The 20,068-nt window shown below is 41.7% G+C and overlaps 1 protein-coding gene across 2 annotated transcripts in view; it reads right to left on the bottom strand.

The window, feature by feature from the left end:
- Positions 1 to 5,991: 5,991 nt before the first annotated feature.
- The window catches only part of LOC141166517 (uncharacterized), a 136,700-nt gene continuing 122,623 nt past the window's right edge, over positions 5,992 to 20,068 (bottom strand). For both annotated transcript variants that reach the window (XM_073653260.1, XM_073653259.1), the window contains one exon: positions 5,992 to 7,928. In XM_073653260.1, the coding sequence (XP_073509361.1) occupies positions 7,328 to 7,928 (601 nt within the window). In that variant the 3' untranslated portion in view covers positions 5,992 to 7,327. The remainder of the gene's footprint in view (positions 7,929 to 20,068) is intronic.

Below are 20,068 nucleotides of genomic sequence, written 5' to 3'. Positions count from 1 at the left end.
TTTGCCTTCACTCTGCGGTCCAGCTCACCCCAAACCATCTTGATTGGGTTCAGGTCTGGTGACTGTGGAGGCCAGGTCATCTGGCGTAGCACCCCATCACTTTCATACCCCAAGGCTCAAGAGTCTGCAGTGTATATATCCAAAAGACCTCCCTCATTTTAAGTTTGCCAATCCTATCTCCCCCACGTCTAGGCATGGGAACATTCTCAAGGACCTGGAACTTTAATTGGGCTACACTATGCCCCGCAGAATTAAAATGAAAGGGGATGGGAAACAGTCGTTTACAACGAACTGTAGATTTATGTTCAGAAATGCGGTCTTGGATATGCTGGGTAGTCTCACCAACATATCCGAGACCGCACGGACATTTAATCAAATAAATAACGTAAGTGGAATCACACGTGAAAAACCCTTTAATGAAGAACCGTTTGCCAGAACGGGGGTGAGAGAAGGAGTCTCTTTTAATGATATTATGGCACTGTAAGCAGTGAAGACAGGAGAATGTCCCCTGTCTTTGTGAAGAAAAAGTTCTTTGAGTGCTATGTAGTCTGCTAGAGCCTATATCGGCTCTAACTAACAAATTCCTTAAATTTTGTGGTCTTTTGTTACATAACAAGGGAGGACTAGTAAATTCTGGAATAGAGGGATATGCCTGTTCGAGGAGTCGCCAATGTTTTGTAATACAATTTTTTACCTTGTACATAAAAGGATGAAATGTATTAACAAATGCAATTCTAGGGGAATTAACATTGCGATTAGTGACGGTCTGGGAAGGTTTAAAGATCTCAGAGGGATAGCCTCGTTGTAAAAATTTATCTTTCATCTCCTTCAGCCGGAATGCTTTCTTTTGATCATCAGATACTATACGTTGAATACGGTGAAATTGAGATTTCGGTAAAGATCTTTTTATGTCTGAAAGATGGCAACTAGAATAATGCAACAGACTATTTCTGTCCGTAGGCTTAACGTATAGGTCTATGTCAAGTTCGCCATTATCTTTAATGCTGACCAAAGTGTCCAAAAAATTAATAGACTGAAAGCTATTATATAATGAAAAGGTAAGATTAGGTACGGATGAATTGAGATCATGAAAAAATTGTAACAGTGTCATTTCATCCCCCTTCCAAATCATAAACACGTCATCAATGTATCTATTCCAATACATCGCATGTTGTTTAAAAAGAGTGTTTAGTGTAAACAAAAGATGCTTCAAATATTGCCATATAGATATTAGAATATGGAGGTGCCATGTTAGACCCCATAGCAGTCCCAATTTTTTGAATATAAAATTTATCTGCAAAAAAAAAATAAAATATTTTTTTTTGTAAGGATTAAGGTAAGTAGAAACATATTTTATTTTTATAGTTGTGAGTACATGGTGTGTTCATTAAGAAACATGAGTACAGCCGCCATCCCCTTTTGGTGATCAATGCAAGTGTACAAGTTATTTACATCCATAGTGACCAAGATACTTCCCACCGGTATTGGACCAAATGAACGCAAATCTGCTAGAAAACTAGATGTATCCTTCAAAAAGGAAGGAATTTTACATAACAGGGGTGTCAAGATCTTCTCCATAGTCATAGCAAGTTGTGAGAGAATAGAATTGGTAGATGCCACGATCGGGCGACCAGGTGTTTTTTTTTTAATTTTTGTGAATCTTTGGGAGAGTATAGAAGACGGGTGTGATGGGATGCATATTAATTAGGAATTCTTTCAATTTAGAATCAATTACCCCCCGTCCTCTATACTCATCGACCAAACTTTTAATTTCACGTGCAATGTCAAAAATGGGATCTCTATTAACAGGCAGATAGGTGGCTCCATTGCTAAGTTATGTTAGGATTTCAGAAACATAATAAGATTTATCCATAATGACAATGGAGCCGCCTTTATCTGCAGGTTTAATAACTATAGATCTATTGGTTCGGAGGTCAGAGAGTGCCTTTCTTTCGAGCTGTGAGATATTACGATGAATAGGAAAAAAACCTTGATTGATTTGATCCAATTGACAAGAAACATCTCTCTTAACAAGCTCAATGTACGTTTCAACTGGATGATATACATGTGGTTGATTAAAGGTACTTGGCACATGAAGTTGTAGGTCCTTAAGTTTAAAAGCATAGTAGAGGATGTAGTCTCAACAAGAGAAGACCGTTTTTCCATAAAATGTACTTTCAGTCATAATGTCCTAAAAACACGCTGGAGTCTAACACAAATTTATTAAATGATGGAGTCGGGCAAAAGGACAGCCCTTTCTGGAGCACACTGAATTCTGGGGGAGAAAGACAGTAAGAGGAGATATTATAAACTATTTGATTCTCCCTACCTGGGACCGTGTTCGTCTGCGTGTAATCTCGGTGTTGTCTGCCACCCCGCCTCGTCTGCCTCTGTGTGATTTCCCCTTTCTTTGTTCTAAAAAAGAAGTAATCGGGACACTGTAATCGTTTTCTGAGCCGGAGGAGGTCGTATCTCCTTTCTCCTCTTTGTTCGATTTTGTTTACTCTCGGTCTCACATTGGATCCTCCTCCTCATATATATTACCACTGGTCTAAAACTATCTTGATGTATTTCATAGGGGAATCCTGTTTCCATCTATGGTGTTATCTTAGCCTCCATATTCATGATGACACTTTCTTTTTTCTTTTTGCTATAGTCCCATTTCATGTGCATTACTTTATATTTATATTACAAATATATTCACACCCACACATGTTTTCATTTCATTATGATAATTCTGTTTGATTAATGGATATATCCTATGATTACCTATAAAAAGCCTGTATATATATATACACGTTTATTTATTTTTATATATACAGTACAGACCAAAAGTTTGGACACACCTTCTCATTTAAAGATTTTTCTGTATTTTCATGACTATGAAAATTGTACATTCACACTGAAGGCATCAAAACTATGAATTAACACATGTGGAATTATATAGTTAACAAAAAAGTGTGAAACAACTGAAAATATGTCTTATATTCTAGGTTCCTCAAAGTAGCCACCTTTTGCTTTGATGACTGCTTTTCACACTCTTGCCATTCTCTTGATGAGCTTCAAGAGGTAGTCACCGGAAATGGTTTTCACTTCACAGGTATGCCCTGTCAAGTTTAATAAGTGTGACTTCTTGTCTTATAAATGGGGTTGGGACCATAAGTTGTGTTGTGCAGAAGTCTGGTGGATAAACAGCTGATAGTCCTACTGAATAGACTGTTAGAATTTGTATTATGGCAAGAAAAAAGCAGCTAAGTGTTAGAACCTTGCTGTTAGGTTTTTTTTCCTTTGCTGGTCACATGACCTTGTTGGCCTATTTAATCCTGCTCCGCCCTTCTGGCTTTGCTGGACTTCATTGTATATCTACTTTCTAGCTAGCCTGTGCTCTGTGTCTTGCTCTGTTAGTTTGCTTGGTCTACGGACCTCTATGTTCTATCTATTTTGTTTGTTCGTCTGTCTGCTACTATTTCTGTTGGGAGGTGTCCCATATTCCTCCCAGTCCTTAGTACTTGTAGGGATTCCCTCCCCACATCTATAGGTCTCCGTACAGACTAGATTAGGACTTTAGCAGGTCTGATCGCAGGATCAGGTTCCCTGTTACATCGTAGGGATTCAGCTGAGTCCTATAGTAGGGACAGATCTCCTCTCTTTCCTTAGCTTTGGTAGCAGAACATAACACTAAGTAAAGAAAAATGAGTGGCCATCATTACTTTAAGAAATGAAGGTCAGTCAGTGCGAAAAATTGGGCAAACTTTGAAAGTGTACCCAAGTGCAGTTGCAAAAACTATCAAGCGCTACAAAGAAACTGGCTCACATGAGGACCACCCGAGGAAAGGAAGACCAAAAGTCACCTCTGCTTCTGAGGATAAGTTTATCCGAGTCACAATCCTCAGAAATCGGAGGTTAACAGCAGCTCAGATTAGAGACCAGGTCAATGCCACACAGTTCTAGCAGCAGACACATCTCTTCAACAACTGTTAAGAGGAGACTTTGTGCAGCAGGCCTTAAAGGTAAATTAGCTGCTAGGAAACCACTGCTAAGGACAGTCAACAAGCAAAAGAGACTTGTTTGGGCTAAAGAACACAAGGAATGGACATTAGACCAGTGGAAATCTGTGCTTTGGTCTGATGAGTCCAAATTTGAGATCTTTGGTTCCAACCACCGTGTCTTTGTGTGACGCAGAAAAGGTGAACAGATGGACTCTACATGCCTGGTTCCCACCGTGAAACATGGAGGAGGAGGTGTGATGGTGTGGGGGTGTTTTTGCTGGTGACACTGTTGGGGATTTTTTCAAAATTGAAGGCATACTGAACCAGCATGGATACCACGGCATCTTGCAGCGGCATGCTATTCCATCCGGTTTGTGTTTAGTTGGATCATCATTTATTTTTCAACAAGACAATGACCCCAAAACACCTCCAGGCTGTGTAAGGGCTATTTGACCAAGAAGGAGAGTGATGGGGTGCCACTCCAGAAGACCTGGCCTCCACAGTCACCAGACCTGAACCCAATCGAGATGGTTTGGGGTGAGCTGGACCGCAGAGTGAAGGCAAAAGGGCCAACAAGTGCTAAATATCTTTGGGAACTCCTTCAAGATTTTTGGAAGACTATTTCCGGTGACTACCTCTTGAAGCTCATCAAGAGAATGCCAAGAGTGTGCAAAGCAGTCATCAAAGCAAAAGATGGCTACTTTGAAGAACCTAGAATATAAGACATATTTTCAGTTGTTTCACACTATTTTGTTAAGTATATAATTCCACATGTGTTAATTCACAGTTTTGAAGCCTTCGGTGTGAATGTACAATTTTCATAGTCATGAAAATGCCGAAAAATCTTTAAATGAGAAGGTGTGTCCAAACTTTTGGTCTGTACTGTATGTTTACATTTTGCTGTTTTTCTGTATTTTTCTTTTCAGATTTTGTCACTGTTTTTTATATTATGTTTTATATTGACACAGATAACCTTGATAAAGCAATAATACGCCGAAACGTTGGATTTGATCTGTTTACTTTTGTGTCGGCTGTGAATAAAATTTTTTCACTTTATGCATCAATTTTTGTAACTTTATGAGTGCTGTAGGTTACGTTTATCTGAGTATCATTTGTTCCTTCATAGCACCCTCTTTTGAGTGCTGACACTCTTGACTTTTGATAGAGCAGGCTGGTCATTGAACACAGGGTCCTTGCCCACAGATTTCTCGTCTCTATAGTAATTAAAGGAAATACTGGTTACCATGAGATGGTGTTGAGAAATATGAAATGGTAACAGACAGTACATACCAATGAGTGAAAGAGCAGGCTGGTCACAGAACATGGGGTCCTCGCCTTCAGATTTATTGTATGTATAATAAAAGAAATACTGATTACCACGAGACAGGCTTTAGAAACATGGAATGGTAATACATACCAATGCGTACAAAAACAAGCTTGTCATAGAACATGGGGTCCTCGCTTTCAGATTCCTCGTCTGTATAGTAATTAAAGGAAATATTGATTACCAAAAGACGGAGTTAAGAAACATGGAATGGTAATGGACAGTAATTACCAGTGGGTGAAAAGCAAGCTGGTCATAGAAGATGGGATCCTCGCCCACAGATTCCTTGTTTGTATAGTAATTAAAGGAAATACTGATTACTACGAGACGGGGTTAATAAACATGGAATGGTAATGGACAGTACATATCAATGGGTGAAAGAGCAGGCTGGTCATAGGAAATGGGGTCCTCGCCCACAGATTCCTCGTTTGCATGGTAATTAAAGGAAATACTGATTACCACGAGACCAGACATTTTTTTCTTCTGTATAGTAATTAACCTTCTGTCACATACAATATCGGTTCTAACGATTTCACATACAATGTGACTGTTAGGCGCAGGCTAGAAAAATACCTATAATATCTAATGTTTGCAATTTCAGTGCTCTAAAAGTGATCAGTGACCTTCATAGGGATGTAATAAAAGAGACTACACATAATCAGGTGCAAAAAAAACCCCCATTTACTTAACATAAAACTAATAACTCTGAAATACAAACATTTCAAAACTCCCGCCAAATAGTCCCCAGTTCGACTCTGTCAAAAAACTTTACAAAGAAAATTTATGGAAACAAACTTAATTGTAAGGTACCTTAAGTACTATTAAACACATATTCAATCAGAATTAGATCCTGAAGTTTCCCCAGAAAAATTACACTTGCAGAGCAAAGAGCAAGAATTACACATCATTTTTGCATGTGTCAGGCAGATTGCATTATGACATTTGTGACATTCATAATTAGAAAGCCTTCTGATTCCGCTTTCCGTGGTGCAGGTGGTGCATCTCCTTCTTTTGGGAGGTGGTGCAGGTGGTGAATTTTCACTATCATCTTCTGGGCGGAATCTTTTGAGCTGAACTTGAAGGCGAGAGGGGATACCGATTGTTTTCATACTTCTCCTGCGTAGCTCTCCAAGCACTAGTTCATGGGCCATTTTTTTCAGATAGAATCGTCTATGTAGTGGTTCAAGCTTGTTTTCAAGGTAAATGATTTGTGAATTTATACCACCCAAATTCAACATAGCAAAAAATATGACCATTGGCCAGCGTTTGGTGTTTCTGCTGACGTTGAAAGTTGAGCACATCTGATCAGCTGTATCAACATCCCCTTTGGTTGCATTATAATTATCTCCATTTTTTTTTGTGCCTCAGTCCCAGGATCGATGGCATCATCATCATGAAGTGTTGATAGAAGAAGTACAATTTTTTTTGCTTGTGGTACATAGGAAAACAAAACCTTTCCATTATGGAATGCAAACATACTGCTGTACTGTTGTCTCCCTTTCACACTTACAAACTGTGTACGCAATTCTTTTTTATTTTTTCTTACAGTTCCGACATATGAAAGCTTCTGCATTTTCAGATAATCAATCAGATCACAATTGAAAAACCAATTGTCAGCTGTTATATTGCGACCCAATCCAAATAAGGGCTCAGCCAGTCTTTTTACAACATCACTGGGTTTGTTGCTGACACAGTAAGGACCTTCTGGTTGTTTTCCTGCATAAACTTCCAGGTTGTAAGTGTAGGTCTTACTGGCATCAACAAGGGCATACATTTTTATTCCATATTTGTTAGGCTTTGATGGAATATATTGACGAAAGGCACATTTACCACGAAAACCAGGGAGCATTTCGTCAATAGTGAGATTCTCCCCAGGACAATAGATTTTTTTTACAGTTTTCAACAAATTTTTGGAATATATCACGAATTGGAGCAAGTCGGTCATGTGTTTTACGTTCGGTTCGGGTAGTTCTGTCGTCAAACCGAAGGCAACGAATTAGAAGCTTGAATCTGTTTATGGACATAACAAGGCCAAATTTTTCAACTCCATCCCCATCTTTACTCCAAAGTTCCTCCAAACTTTGGCTATTTGCCCTATAAGCTCCTGCAAGGTATAATAATCCAAAAAAGCATTCAGTTCTATTTCATCTGTGGCCTTGATGGTTCTGTTGCAGATGAACTTGTCCTTTATAATGTCTATATATTGGTTGGTATATGTGACAATAGAGTCCAGAATGTCATCTGTGAATAAACTATTCCAGAATTCAACTGCAGTTTTTGCATTACTTGCAATTCCTATAACTACAGGAAGGTGAGTAATAATGTTTTGAGGTTCCCTACGTTTTTTCTGGAGTGGCTTCTTGTTCCATTGTTTTTTTTTATCTTTTCCCATATAATAAGATTCTACATCTTCATCCTCATCACTGTCACCATCTTGCTCTGTTTCAGAATCCACTTCACATACTTCCACCTCATCATGAGAATCAATCTCACTTTCCTCTCCTAAATCCTCATTCAGTGTGGGGTCTGCATCATCTAACAGCATGTTTGTTGCTTCCTCAACATCAAGGTTTTTTGATAAATTGTACATTTTCCTCTTCATTTCAGCAGATAATCTGAAGCAAGAGAAGGAATATGTGTTAGGGAACTACTGTATATGCCTGAGCAGCACACTTTCTTTTTTAATCTGCCTTATTTCTATGAAATATCCTCACACTTTGTGCTATACATTCATAAAACAAGCTAAATAAACAATTGTGATGAATAAAAACATTAAATACCAACCTTATTGAGTGTGACGTGTTCACATACAATGAGCCTGAGAGATTAGCGCAGTTATATCTGTCCTCCTGAAGCTCTGCAATCCAACTGTGGTATGAGGTTTCACAGAGCTGCTAGAGACAGGAGACTACCTGGAGGGAGGGGATTTCCTCACAATCTGGTGAGGAAGGAGAAATGAAAGTAAAAGAGATGTGCCTGTCAGGCCTATTGTATGTGACGGAGGGTTAAAGGATATACTGATTAGTCAAGGTGTTAAAATAATGTATATAACATGTTTCTGCTTGATATATTTATGTTTGTATAAATACAATCTTTTTCAGTGCTCAGCATGAAATTACTGCAACCCCCACACTGTTGTCTTATTGTTGGGAGTGCCCGACATGCTGCCCAAGTCCCGCGCCCAAGTCCCGCGCCCAAGTCCCGCGCTTGGCCGCCCAAGTCCCGCGCTTGGCTGCCCAAGTCCCGCTCCCAAGTCCCGCGCCCAAGTCCCGCGCTCAAGTCCCGCGCTTGGCCGCCCAAGTCCCGCGCTTGGCCGCCCAAGTCCCGCGCTTGGCCGCCCAAGTCCCGCTCCCAAGTCCCGCGCCCAAGTCCCGCGCCCAAGTCCCGCGCTTGGCCGCCCAAGTCCCGCGCTTGGCCGCCCAAGTCCCGCGCTTGGCCGCCCAAGTCCCGCGCCTGGCCGCCCAAGTCCCGCGCCCAAGTCCCGCGCTTGGCCGCCCAAGTCCCGCGCTTGGCCGCCCAAGTCCCGCGCTTGGCCGCCCAAGTCCCGAGCCCAAGTCCCGCGCTTGGCCGCCCAAGCCCCGCGCTTGGCCGCCCAAGCCCCGCGCCAAAGTCCCGCTCTTGGCCGCCCAAGTCCCGCGCTCAAGTCCCGCGCTTGGCCGCCCAAGTCCCGCGCTTGGCCGCCCAAGTCCCGCGCCCAAGTCCCACGCTTGGCCGCCCATGTCCCGCGCCCAAGTCCCGCGCCCAAGTCCCGCGCTTGGCCGCCCAAGTCCCGCGCCCAAGTCCCGCGCTTGGCCGCCCAAGTCCCGCGCCCAAGTCCCGCGCTTGGCCGCCCAAGTCCCGCGCCCAAGTCCCGCGCTTGGCCGCCCAAGTCCCGCGCCCAAGTCCCGCGCTTGGCCGCCCAAGTCCCGCGCCCAAGTCCCGCGCTTGGCCGCCCAAGTCCCGCGCCCAAGTCCCGCGCTTGGCCGCCCAAGTCCCGCGCCCAAGTCCCGCGCTTGGCCGCCCAAGTCCCGCGCCCAAGTCCCGCGCTTGGCCGCCCAAGTCCCGCTCGTGGCTGCCCAAGTCCCGCGCCCAAGTCCCGCGCTTGACCGCCCAAGTCCCGCTCGTGGCCGCCCAAGTCCCGCTCGTGGCCAGCCGTCTACAAGCCTCCTGCGCACAACTGGTAGTCTTTGATAATATTTACGCTCCCGCTCATGATTGTGCCCGTTTGAGTGACGAGACGAACGTGCTGCGCACGCACTGGTGGAGCACCCCCACCTCATATCGTGTCCGGTCATGTGATGCTACTTTTAGTCACGTGGTCGGACTTGTGATTTGTAACCCGGGTGATTTAAATGTCCTTACAGATACCACAGTTACACAGCCGCTTGAGAAAGCGACAATCAAACACGTGAAACATGCTTCGGGACTTTTACCATCCACCTCATCTCTCAGCCTGTGCCATCATTCCATCTTACTAAGATTAACTTCTCCCAGTTGTATCTCACTGATAGTTATCAGGTTTTACTATGCCTTTGAACTGCTAAATATACTGATTGCTGCTAACTTTAAGGGGTTTATCTTGCTTAAACTGCACTTGCCATGTAGATCTCACCTAATAATGTGTGATTTTAGATGCACTATGGTTGACAAATCATTTATCTGTCTTGACATTTCTAAAAATATTTTTTAACCAGTGATTAATAAACATAACACATTTTTATACCTACAAACTGTTTTCCTCCTGTTGATCGTAACCCCTTCAAAAAGTAGGATTTTAATTAATCCCTCACTGAACACAAGAATTTTTTTTTTTAAACTAGTTCAGCATTGCCTTATCCTGTGATAAGCAGCAGTCTATGGACTTTGTACTTTGGAGAGACTGATGTGGGCGGGTGAAGCTTTCTCAGCTCAGCTTCATTCTACATTTAAAATTTCTGATTGTATCAGAACGGCTGCACCCAGTAAACTAAACGATACATGGTTGGATTCAGCTTCTCTTTGCCTACATTACGCTGCTCTCAGATGTGTAGTAAAACCTGACAGATTCCCTTTAAGATTTTATTGCCGGTGTCAATCCATTGTTTATATGTAATTTATATAAAGCATATATATATATATATATATATATATATATATATATATATACAGTACAGACCAAAAGTTTGGACACACCTCATTTAAAGATTATTCTGTATTTTCATGACTATGAAAATTGTACATTCACACTGAAGGCATCAAAACTATGAATTACCACATGTGGAATTATATACTTAACAAAAAAGTGTGAAACAACTGAAAATATGTCTTATATTCTAGGTTCTTCAAAGTAGCCACCTTTTGCTTTGATGACTGCTTTGCACACTCTTGGCATTCTCTTGATGAGCTTCAAGAGGTAGTCACCAGAAATGGTCTTCCAACAATCTTGAAGGAGTTCCCAGAGATGCTTAGCACTTGTTGGCCCTTTTGCCTTCACTCTGCGGTCCAGCTCACCCCAAACCATCTCGATTGGGTTCAGGTCTGGTGACTGTGGAGGCCAGGTCATCTGGCGTAGCACTCCATCACTCTCCTTCTTAGTCAAATAGCCCTTACACAGCCTGGAGGTGTGTTTGGGGTCATTGTCCTGTTGAAAAATAAATGATGGTCCAACTAAACGCAAACCGGATGGAATAGCATGCCGCTGCAAGATGCTGTGGTAGCCATGCTGGTTCAGTATGCCTTCAATTTTGAATAAATCCCCAACAGTGTCACCAGCAAAGCCCCCCCACACCATCACACCTCTTCCTCCATGCTTCACGGTGGGAACCAGGCATGTAGAGTCCATCTGTTCACCTTTTCTGCGTCACACAAAGACACGGTGGTTGGAACCAAAGATCTCAAATTTGGACTCATCAGACCAAAGCACAGATTTCCACTGGTCTAATGTCCATTCCTTGTGTTCTTTAGCCCAAACAAGTCTCTTCTGCTTGTTGCCTGTCCTTAGCAGTGGTTTCCTTGCAGCTATTTTACCATGAAGGCCTGCTGCACAAAGTCTCCTCTTAACAGTTGTTGTAGAGATGTGTCTGCTGCTAGAACTCTGTGTGGCATTGACCTGGTCTCTAATCTGAGCTGCTGTTAACCTGCGATTTCTGAGGCTGGTGACTCGGATAAACTTATCCTCAGAAGCAGAGGTGACTCTTGGTCTTCCTTTCCTGGGGCGGTCCTCATGTGAGCCAGTTTCTTTGTAGCGCTTGATGGTTTTTGCAACTGCACTTGGGGACACTTTCAAAGTTTTCCCAATTTTTCGGACTGACTGACCTTCATTTCTTAAAGTAATGATGGCCACTCGTTTTTCTTTACTTAGCTGCTTTTTTCTTGCCATAATACAAATTCTAACAGTCTATTCAGTAGGACTATCAGCTGTGTATCCACCTGACTTCAGCACAACACAACTGATGGTCCCAACCCCATTTATAAGGCAAGAAATCCCACCTATTAAACCCGACAGGGCACACCTGTGAAGTGAAAACCATTTCCAGTGACTACCTCTTGAAGCCATCAAGAGAATGCCAAGAGTGTGCAAAGCAGTCATCAAAGCCAAAGGTGGCTACTTTGAAGAACCTAGAATATAAGACATATTTTCAGTTGTTTCACACTTTTTTGTTAAGTATATAATTCCACATGTGTTAATTCATAGGTTTGATGCCTTCATTGTGAATGTACAATTTTCAAAGTCATGAAAATACAGAAAAATCTTTAAATGAGAAGGTGTGTCCAAACTTTTGGTCTGTACTGTATATATACACACAGTATATGTATATACAGTATATACAGCTCTGGGAAAAATTATGAGGCCACTGTAAAATTTTCATTTTCTCAGATTTTTCTCTTTATAGGTATATTTTCGAGTCAGATGTTTATTGTTGTTTTATTCTATATGCTACTGACAACATGTCTTCGAAAGCTAAAAATTTTATATTTATTTGTAGCAAATGAGAAATCGTCAAAATAATAAAGAAACAGTGCTTTCAGACCTGAAATAATGCAAAGAAAACAAGTTCTTATTCATTTAGAAACAACATTACACATGTTTTAACTCAGGAAGAGTTCAGAAATCAATATTTGGTGCAATAACCATGATTTTTAATCACAGCTTCCATGCGTCTTGGCATGCTTTCCACCAGTCTTTCACACTGCTTTAAGCAGTTCTTCTTTGTTTGATGGCTTGTGACTATCCATCTTCCTCTTGATTACATTCCAGAGGTTTTCAATGGGGTTCAGGTTTGGAGATTGAGCTGGCTATGACAGGGTCTTGATGTGGTGCTCCTTCATCCGCACATTGATTGACCTAGCTGTGTGGCATGGGACATTGTCCTGCTGGAAAAAACAGTCCTCAGAGTTGGGCAACATTGCCAGAGCAGAAGGAAGCAAGTGTTATCCAAGGATAACCTTGTATGCGGCTTGATTCATACATCCTTCGCAAAGATTAACCTGCCCAATTCCAGCCTTGCTGAAGCTTCCACAGATCATCACCGATACTCCACCAAATTTCACAGTGGGTGCAAGACAATGTTGCTTGTATGCCTCTCCAGGTGTCCGTCTATTAGACGACCAGGTGTTGGGCAAAGCTGAAAATTGGAGTCATCAGAGAAGATTACCTTACTCCAGTCCTCAATGGTCCAATCCTTATGGTCTTTGGCAAACTTCAGCCTGGCTCTTCTTTGCTTCTCATTGATGAAAGGCTTTTTTCTAGCTTTTCATGACTTGAGGCCTGTCTCTAGGAGCTTGTTACGAACTGTTCTTGCTGTGCACTTCACCCCAGCTGCCTTTTGCCATTCCTTTTGTAGGTCACTTGATGTCATCCTGCGGTTGCTGAGTGACATTCGAATAAGATGACTGTCATCCCGGTCAGTGGAGAGTCGCTTTCCCCTTCTGCCTGTCTGTAGCTTTGTTGTCCCCAATGTCTGTTGCTTGACGTTGTTGTAATGGACTGCCGTCTTCGAAATTTTAAGTATAGAGGCAACATGACGCTCACTATATCCCTCTGCTAGTAAAGCCAGAATTGAGCCCTTCTTTTCCTCACAAAAGACTTTTCTTTTCAACTCCTTTGGCATGGTTAAAGTTAATTTTTCATTCAAATTACTTGGACTATTCCTACCACTTGTTTTGCCATCCAGCTTGTCCTAGAAGATTGTGAAGACCACAGTAGTGTTTTTTATATTTTCCCTCGTTACATAAGATTTGGTTTAGGTGATCACCTAATCACAAGCACATTAAGTAGAATGAGTTGTACTTTGGTTGGAATTCAACTGACACTGGAATGGAATGGCTGTCAGACATTTAGAGATGGTGATTTTTAGAAAACTGTGCAGTGGTCTCTTGATTTTTGCCAGAGCTGTGTATATACATACTGTGTATCTATATATATGTTACTGTAAAAGTCAGAAGGCCGGTAAAACCTAGGATTTACCGGTCAATCTGGACATTTACCGAGGCCGTCGGTAAAAGCTCAAAATGAAAAGTAAAATTGGACTTTTACCGGTGAAGTCTTGGTAAATCTTAACATTTCTCAACAGTGTTGGTAAAAGTCAGATGTATTCCATATAAACGAACGATTTTGGACTTTTACCTGGGCGAATTGGTAAATCTTTACATTTACCAGCATGTGTTGGTAAAAGTAACTTTGAGTCACAGAATTCTGACTCTTACCAGCAGATGATGGTGGTAAAAGTTAACTAAACGCAATTTCCGACTCTGATGAAGGCCTTAATCGTTAGAAATATTTTTATTCTTCAAAATGCAAATGCAAATGAACAAATACAAATAGGAAAATACAGATAGAAAACATTTATGTAGGAAAATACTTCTCAAAAATGACAAATTACCGCAAATACAAGAATAACGCAACTTCAAAACTATGTAATTCTGAATGCAAATAGGAAAATGCAAATAGAAAACATTTATGTAGGAAAATACTTCTCAAAAATGTCAAATTAACGCAAATACAAGAATAACGCAACTTCAAAACGATGTAATTCTGTAATTGTGACTAGGGATAAGCGGACAGATCCGTCCAGACCCGTTATCCTAGCAGATAACGGGCTGTACGGATACTGATAATCCCGATATCTGTCGGTTATATCCGTGCCTCCCGATAATGCATGTTTCATGCATCACCGGAAGGCATGGATGGTGCGAGTGTGCAGGGCAGACAGGTATAAAGCTAAATTGCTACTTACCGGAGGTTTCCCAGGTCTCGTCGTCTGCGTTCTCCTTCCGGGTCACATGACTGCATACGTCACCACGCAAGTGACACATGCGTAAGTCATATGACACAACTCGTATCACATTACTTATGCACCTGTCACTTTCGTGGTGACGTATGCAGTCATGTGACCCGGATGAAGGAGGATGCGGCCGGCCGACGAGACCTGGGAAACCTCTGGTAGCCTCCGGTAAGTAGTGATCTTTAAGTGGCGGAGAAGGGGGGTCCGGCCAGAGGGCGGGATGACCCTAGTGGGCGGGGAGTTCCTACTGCATTTAGGATCCCAGCGGTAGTCCCCCCTTGGTAGAAGTCATCTTCTTTTTTATAATAATCGCAATGATCGACATAGGGTCCATTTTTGAACGGTCGACGTCTGGAATTCTGATTCTGATGTTCTGTCCAATGTTAGGTTCGGGTAATTTTTGACTGGAACATTTCAACATTTTCTTGGCCTGTGTTTCAAGTCCTTCTCTTGCAGCTTTTCGAACTCTTCTGACCGCACCAATTCTTCTATTGATTGTATGCGAAATCAAAACGTCAGGTTGCTGATCATCATGAAGTTCTCCATCTTTCTTAGAAGGCTTTGACTCGACACTTTTTTCTTTTAGGTCTTCATTATTCTTGGATGGCAAAATTGGTGGAGTTTCATATGCTGTTAAGGTGTGCGGACAGTTGGATAAGTCCAAAGCTTCTCCTTCTGTTGTGAACAACTGATGACAGTTGGATTCATCCGAAGCTTCTGCTGCTGTCGGTGCTGACATGTGATGAAAGTTAGATTCATCTGACCCTTCGACTTCTGTTGGTGATGTCGGATCACTAGGTTCCTCTTGCAAACCAACAAACATTTTTTCAAGATCTTCTTCTGAAGAGAGATTTCTGATCCCATCACTAGGAATTTTGGAGGTAGCTAGACCCATCTGCATTGGTACTCCGAACATAGCTTCATAGGGCGAGCATTTTATTCCCTCATGGTATGCTCTATTCTTCATTGCTTGTACAAAGCGAAGGCCCTCAGACCACTTGGGTGTCTTATTTGTTTCCATCCACGTTGACAACATGTTTTCAATGTCTTGATTTGCTCTTTCCACGGAACCTTGGGACTGGCTGTGTCTTGGTTTACCATGTACTATTTTCATATCAGGCCACATCGCGCACAAACTCTGTATGACCTTGTTACAAAATTCCCTCCCATTATCAGAATGCAGAATACACGGGGCACCAAAAGTGGAAAAAATGTCAAGGAGGTGGTACGCAACCTCTTATGCTCTTTTAGTGCATAAAGCACGTAGAAGAACAAATTTAGTGACGTGGTCTTGATAGACGAATATGAACTTGAAATCATTATCACAATTGGATTGCATGTCAATGAGATCGACTTGAGAACGAGAATTCATTTCACTGTGTAGGATGGGTTTCACAACAAGGCCTTTTTTGGTAATCTTCTGTTTTTTCTGGCATGGCTGGCAGAGTCGCAGATAAATAACTATTGACTCCGTTGTGACATTTTTGAACTTACGGTTCACCTCCTTTAGGATCCTGGTCCGTCCTCCGTGGCCGGTACTGATGTGCGCATTATGAATGACACTAAAGAGTTCTGCACACCGAACGTAATGCAACACGTTGTCTTTTTCACACAAGATTGGTGCAATTAACTTTTCATCACTTCCGACAGTCATGATGTCGTACCTCTTCAAACGCCTGTAGTGAATACTCTGTTTAGGTACCGCCACCTTAGCCTCCTTCACTTCTTTCAATATATTCTCGTATTTATCGTCCGTGAGATAAAAATTATTATCTCGCTTTTTCTCCACCACTTCATTCAAGAGCTCCGAAAAACGATCTTTCATTTCCTCACTCATGATCTGACAATCAGCTAGTGCCTGTGCAGCTTGGACAGGCAGTCGGCTATGCAGCTTTGAGCAGTATGTGCAGCTTGCAAAACACTCAGGCAGTCCTCCAGCATGAGGACACAAACAGGAAGTACGCCCATTTACCCACACTGCTTGGCAAGAATCCCATGTTCTTTTGTAATAGGGTTACTCAGCATTGTGTGAAAGACTGTACAACAGCACCATCTACTGGTCTAACACTGCCATTGATGAGTTAGTGATTTTCTTCAGGCAGTGATTGGGCAGCAATCTAAGAAGAGAACCCCAGGAAACTAGGACTTGAGGCAGGAGCTATTTTAGGGAGAGTTGAGAGGACTGGTGCTGTGCTGACTAGACTGAGCCCAGACAGGGCTATTGCGCTGTTTCCTTCCAGTCTTTTCTCGGAATGCGCTGTCTTCCGATTCCCCTGATCAGAGACTACAGTGCTCGGGTGGAACAGACCGTTCATGGCACCCAGCAACTTCGGCTCAGAGCTTATCTGCATATCTTCTGGTTCTACCACATTGGCGCGGCAACGGTAAATTATGTGAGCGGTGTTAGCGTCCACCTTGCAAGGGGCCCTTGGAAAGACTTTGGACTCTGCGCTCTACAGGAAGCTAAGAACAGGACAATTTATACACTACTACACCGGCAGCGTGTGTACTTCTTGTAACTTTTTGTGAGAGGGTGCTGCGGAACACTGATACCCTAAGATTCATAGGACGTTCTCTTTTGCATATTTTAGTGTGGGGTTAGTGGTTGTATGTTAGCGGGAAGTGGGCACTTTTTGTATGAAAGGAACAATAATCATAGGATAGTCAGGATTAACATCTGTATATATAGAACGTACATACGTTAAGGATAGTCAGGATTGATATCTGTATATATAGAACGTACATACGTTACAGGGTAGCAGATACCTTACAGGGTAGCAGATTTTGTTCATTGTTATTGCCATATTTTCCCCATTTACTCTTATTACATTTATAAAAACTTTGATCACTGTGTCCTCCATTTCCTCGCCGTATCTGCCTAATCAGACACCTTTCCCACTGTGTCCTCCATTTTCTCGCCGTATCTGCCTAATCAGACACCTTTCCAGCGGTGGCTTACACTTATTACACCCTTCTCAGCTACATTTACCAAGAAGCCGTGGTAAATGTGCACATTTACCAACCGCTTACACCCTTCTCAGCTACATTTTAATGTGCACATTTACCAACTGCGCTTGGTTAAAGTCAGATGTTCCATCTTCACACCTGATATTTCTGATTTTTACCACGCTCGACGGTAAATGTTAACATTTACCAAGACTTCACAGGTAAAAGTCCAATTTTACTTTTCATTTTGAGCTTTTACCGATGGCCTCGGTAAATGTCCAGATTGACCGGTAAATCCTAGGTTTTACCGGCCTTCTGACTTTTACAATAACATATAGAAATATAAAATCACATATTTGATTATACCTTCGGTACATGACTTTCTTACACCTTCTGAGGAGTGATACAATAACTCTACCACACTGTAGAATAAAACTAGCAACACATTACTACATGCATGGAAAAATAATTAGAATGAAAAATTTTTCAAACAAAACTTATTTTATAGAGTGAAACAATAGTACTGAAATTTACATTAAAGGGAACCTGTCTAGTGAAAAAACGCAATTAACCTGCAGATATAAGGATAATCTGCAGGTTAATAGTGTTCTGAATCTGCAGCTTCAAAACACAAGGACGTTTTAAATTTAGAACTTGAGAATACATGTGCTTCTCACAAAATTTTATCATCAAAAATGTAATTTATTTCAGTTCTTCAATGCAAAAAGTGAAACTCGTATTATATAGTCATTACAAACAGAGTCATCTATTTCAAGTGTTTATTTGTGTTAATGATGATGATTATGGCTTACAGTCAATGAAAACACCAAAGTCATTATCTCAGTAAATTAGAATACTTTATAACGGCTTGAAAAATGTTTTTAACCCCTTAAGCCCCGGAGCATTTTTCGTTTTTGCATTTTCGTTTTTTCTCCCCTTGTTCCCAGAGCCATAGCGTTTTTATTTTTTGGTCAATATGGCCATGTGAGGGCTTATTTTTTGCGGGACGAGTTGTACTTTTCAACGCCATTACTAGTTTTACCATATCCTGTACGGGAAAACGGGAAAAAAATTCCAAGTGCGGTAAAATTGCAAAAAAAGTGCAATACCACAGTTGTTTTTTATTTATTTTTTTTACCACGTTCACTGAATGCTAAAACTGACCTGCCCTTCTTATTCTACAGGTCATTACGAGTTCATAGACACCAAACATGTATAGGTTCTTTTATATTTAAGTGGTGAAAAAAAATTCCAAAATTTGGTAAAAAAAAAAATAAAAAAATAGCGCCATTTTCTAAGACCCGTAGCGTCTCCATTTTTCGTGATCTGGGGCTGGTTGATGGCTTATTTTTTGCGCGCCGGGCTGACGTTTTTATTGATAACATTTGGGGTAGATCCGATGTTTTGATCGCCCGTTATTGCATTTTATTGCAATTTTGCGGCGACCAAAAAACGTAATTCTGGCGTTTAGAATTTTTTTCTCGTTACGCCGTTTACCGATCGGATTAATTCTTTTTTTATATTGATAGATCGGGCGATTCTGAACGCGGCGATACCAAATATGTGTATGTGGTTTTTTTTTTTATATATTTTATTTTGAATGGGGCGAAAGGGGGGTGATTTAAACTTTTATATTTTTTTATTTTTTTTTATATTTTTAAAAACTTTTTTTTTTTACTTTTTGCATGCTTCTATAGTCTCCATAGGAGACTAGAAGCAGCAACTATCCGATCGCCTCTGCTACATACAGGGGAAGAGCAGGTCCCCTGCATGCAGCAGAAATGGTCCTGTGCTATGAGCGCCGACCACTAGGTGGCGCTCATAGCGACAAGATCATGACAACCACAGGCGTCTGCTGCAGACCCTGGGTTGTCATGCACGCCCATCGGTGACCCGCGATCACGTGACGGGGTCGCCGGTGGGCGGGGCTTATGACGCGCTACCCGGAAGCGCGCGTTAAATGCTGCTGTCGGAGATTGACAGCAGCATTTAACATGTTAACAGCCGCGGGTGGATCGCGATTCCACCCGCGGCTGTTGCGGGCACATGTCAGCTGTAAGAATCAGCTGACATGTGCTCCGTTCAGTGAGGGCTCAGCGCAGCAGCCCTCACTGAACGGAGGGATCGCAAATATGCGTACTAATACGTCCCCGGTAAGTAAGGGGTTAAAATCCAAAATGTTGTATTACTGAAATGTTCAGTAAATGCACTCAATACTTGGTTGGGGCTCCTTTTGCATCAATTACTGCATCAATGAGGCGTGGCATGGAAGTGATCAGCCTGGACCTAGGACCAGAATGATCTTATCTTAGGACAGTACCACCATACATGAAATAATGTACCAATTTGAGAGCATCCCTTGCAACATTTATCCGAGTAATTCGATCTACAATGTGCCACTTTAGAAGTAAAAAGATACCATCTCATGTAAATCTTATTCTATTTTTCAAGATGATTAATATACCTTAATGTTTTTTTTTACCCAAGCTATTGCATTATGCCAATTTTATATTAGTACTGTTAAAGCTATTCCCACTTAAGCATGTACTTCAATTTCGCACCTCTTG

The sequence above is a fragment of the Phyllobates terribilis genome, unplaced genomic scaffold, assembly GCF_046119375.1.
Source record: "Phyllobates terribilis strain yellow unplaced genomic scaffold, ASM4611937v1 Scaffold_11__3_contigs__length_659146591, whole genome shotgun sequence".
Taxonomy (NCBI): Eukaryota; Metazoa; Chordata; class Amphibia; order Anura; family Dendrobatidae; genus Phyllobates; species Phyllobates terribilis.
Note: the sequence above shows the minus strand (reverse complement) of the source record. Positions and strands in the feature narration are given on the sequence as shown.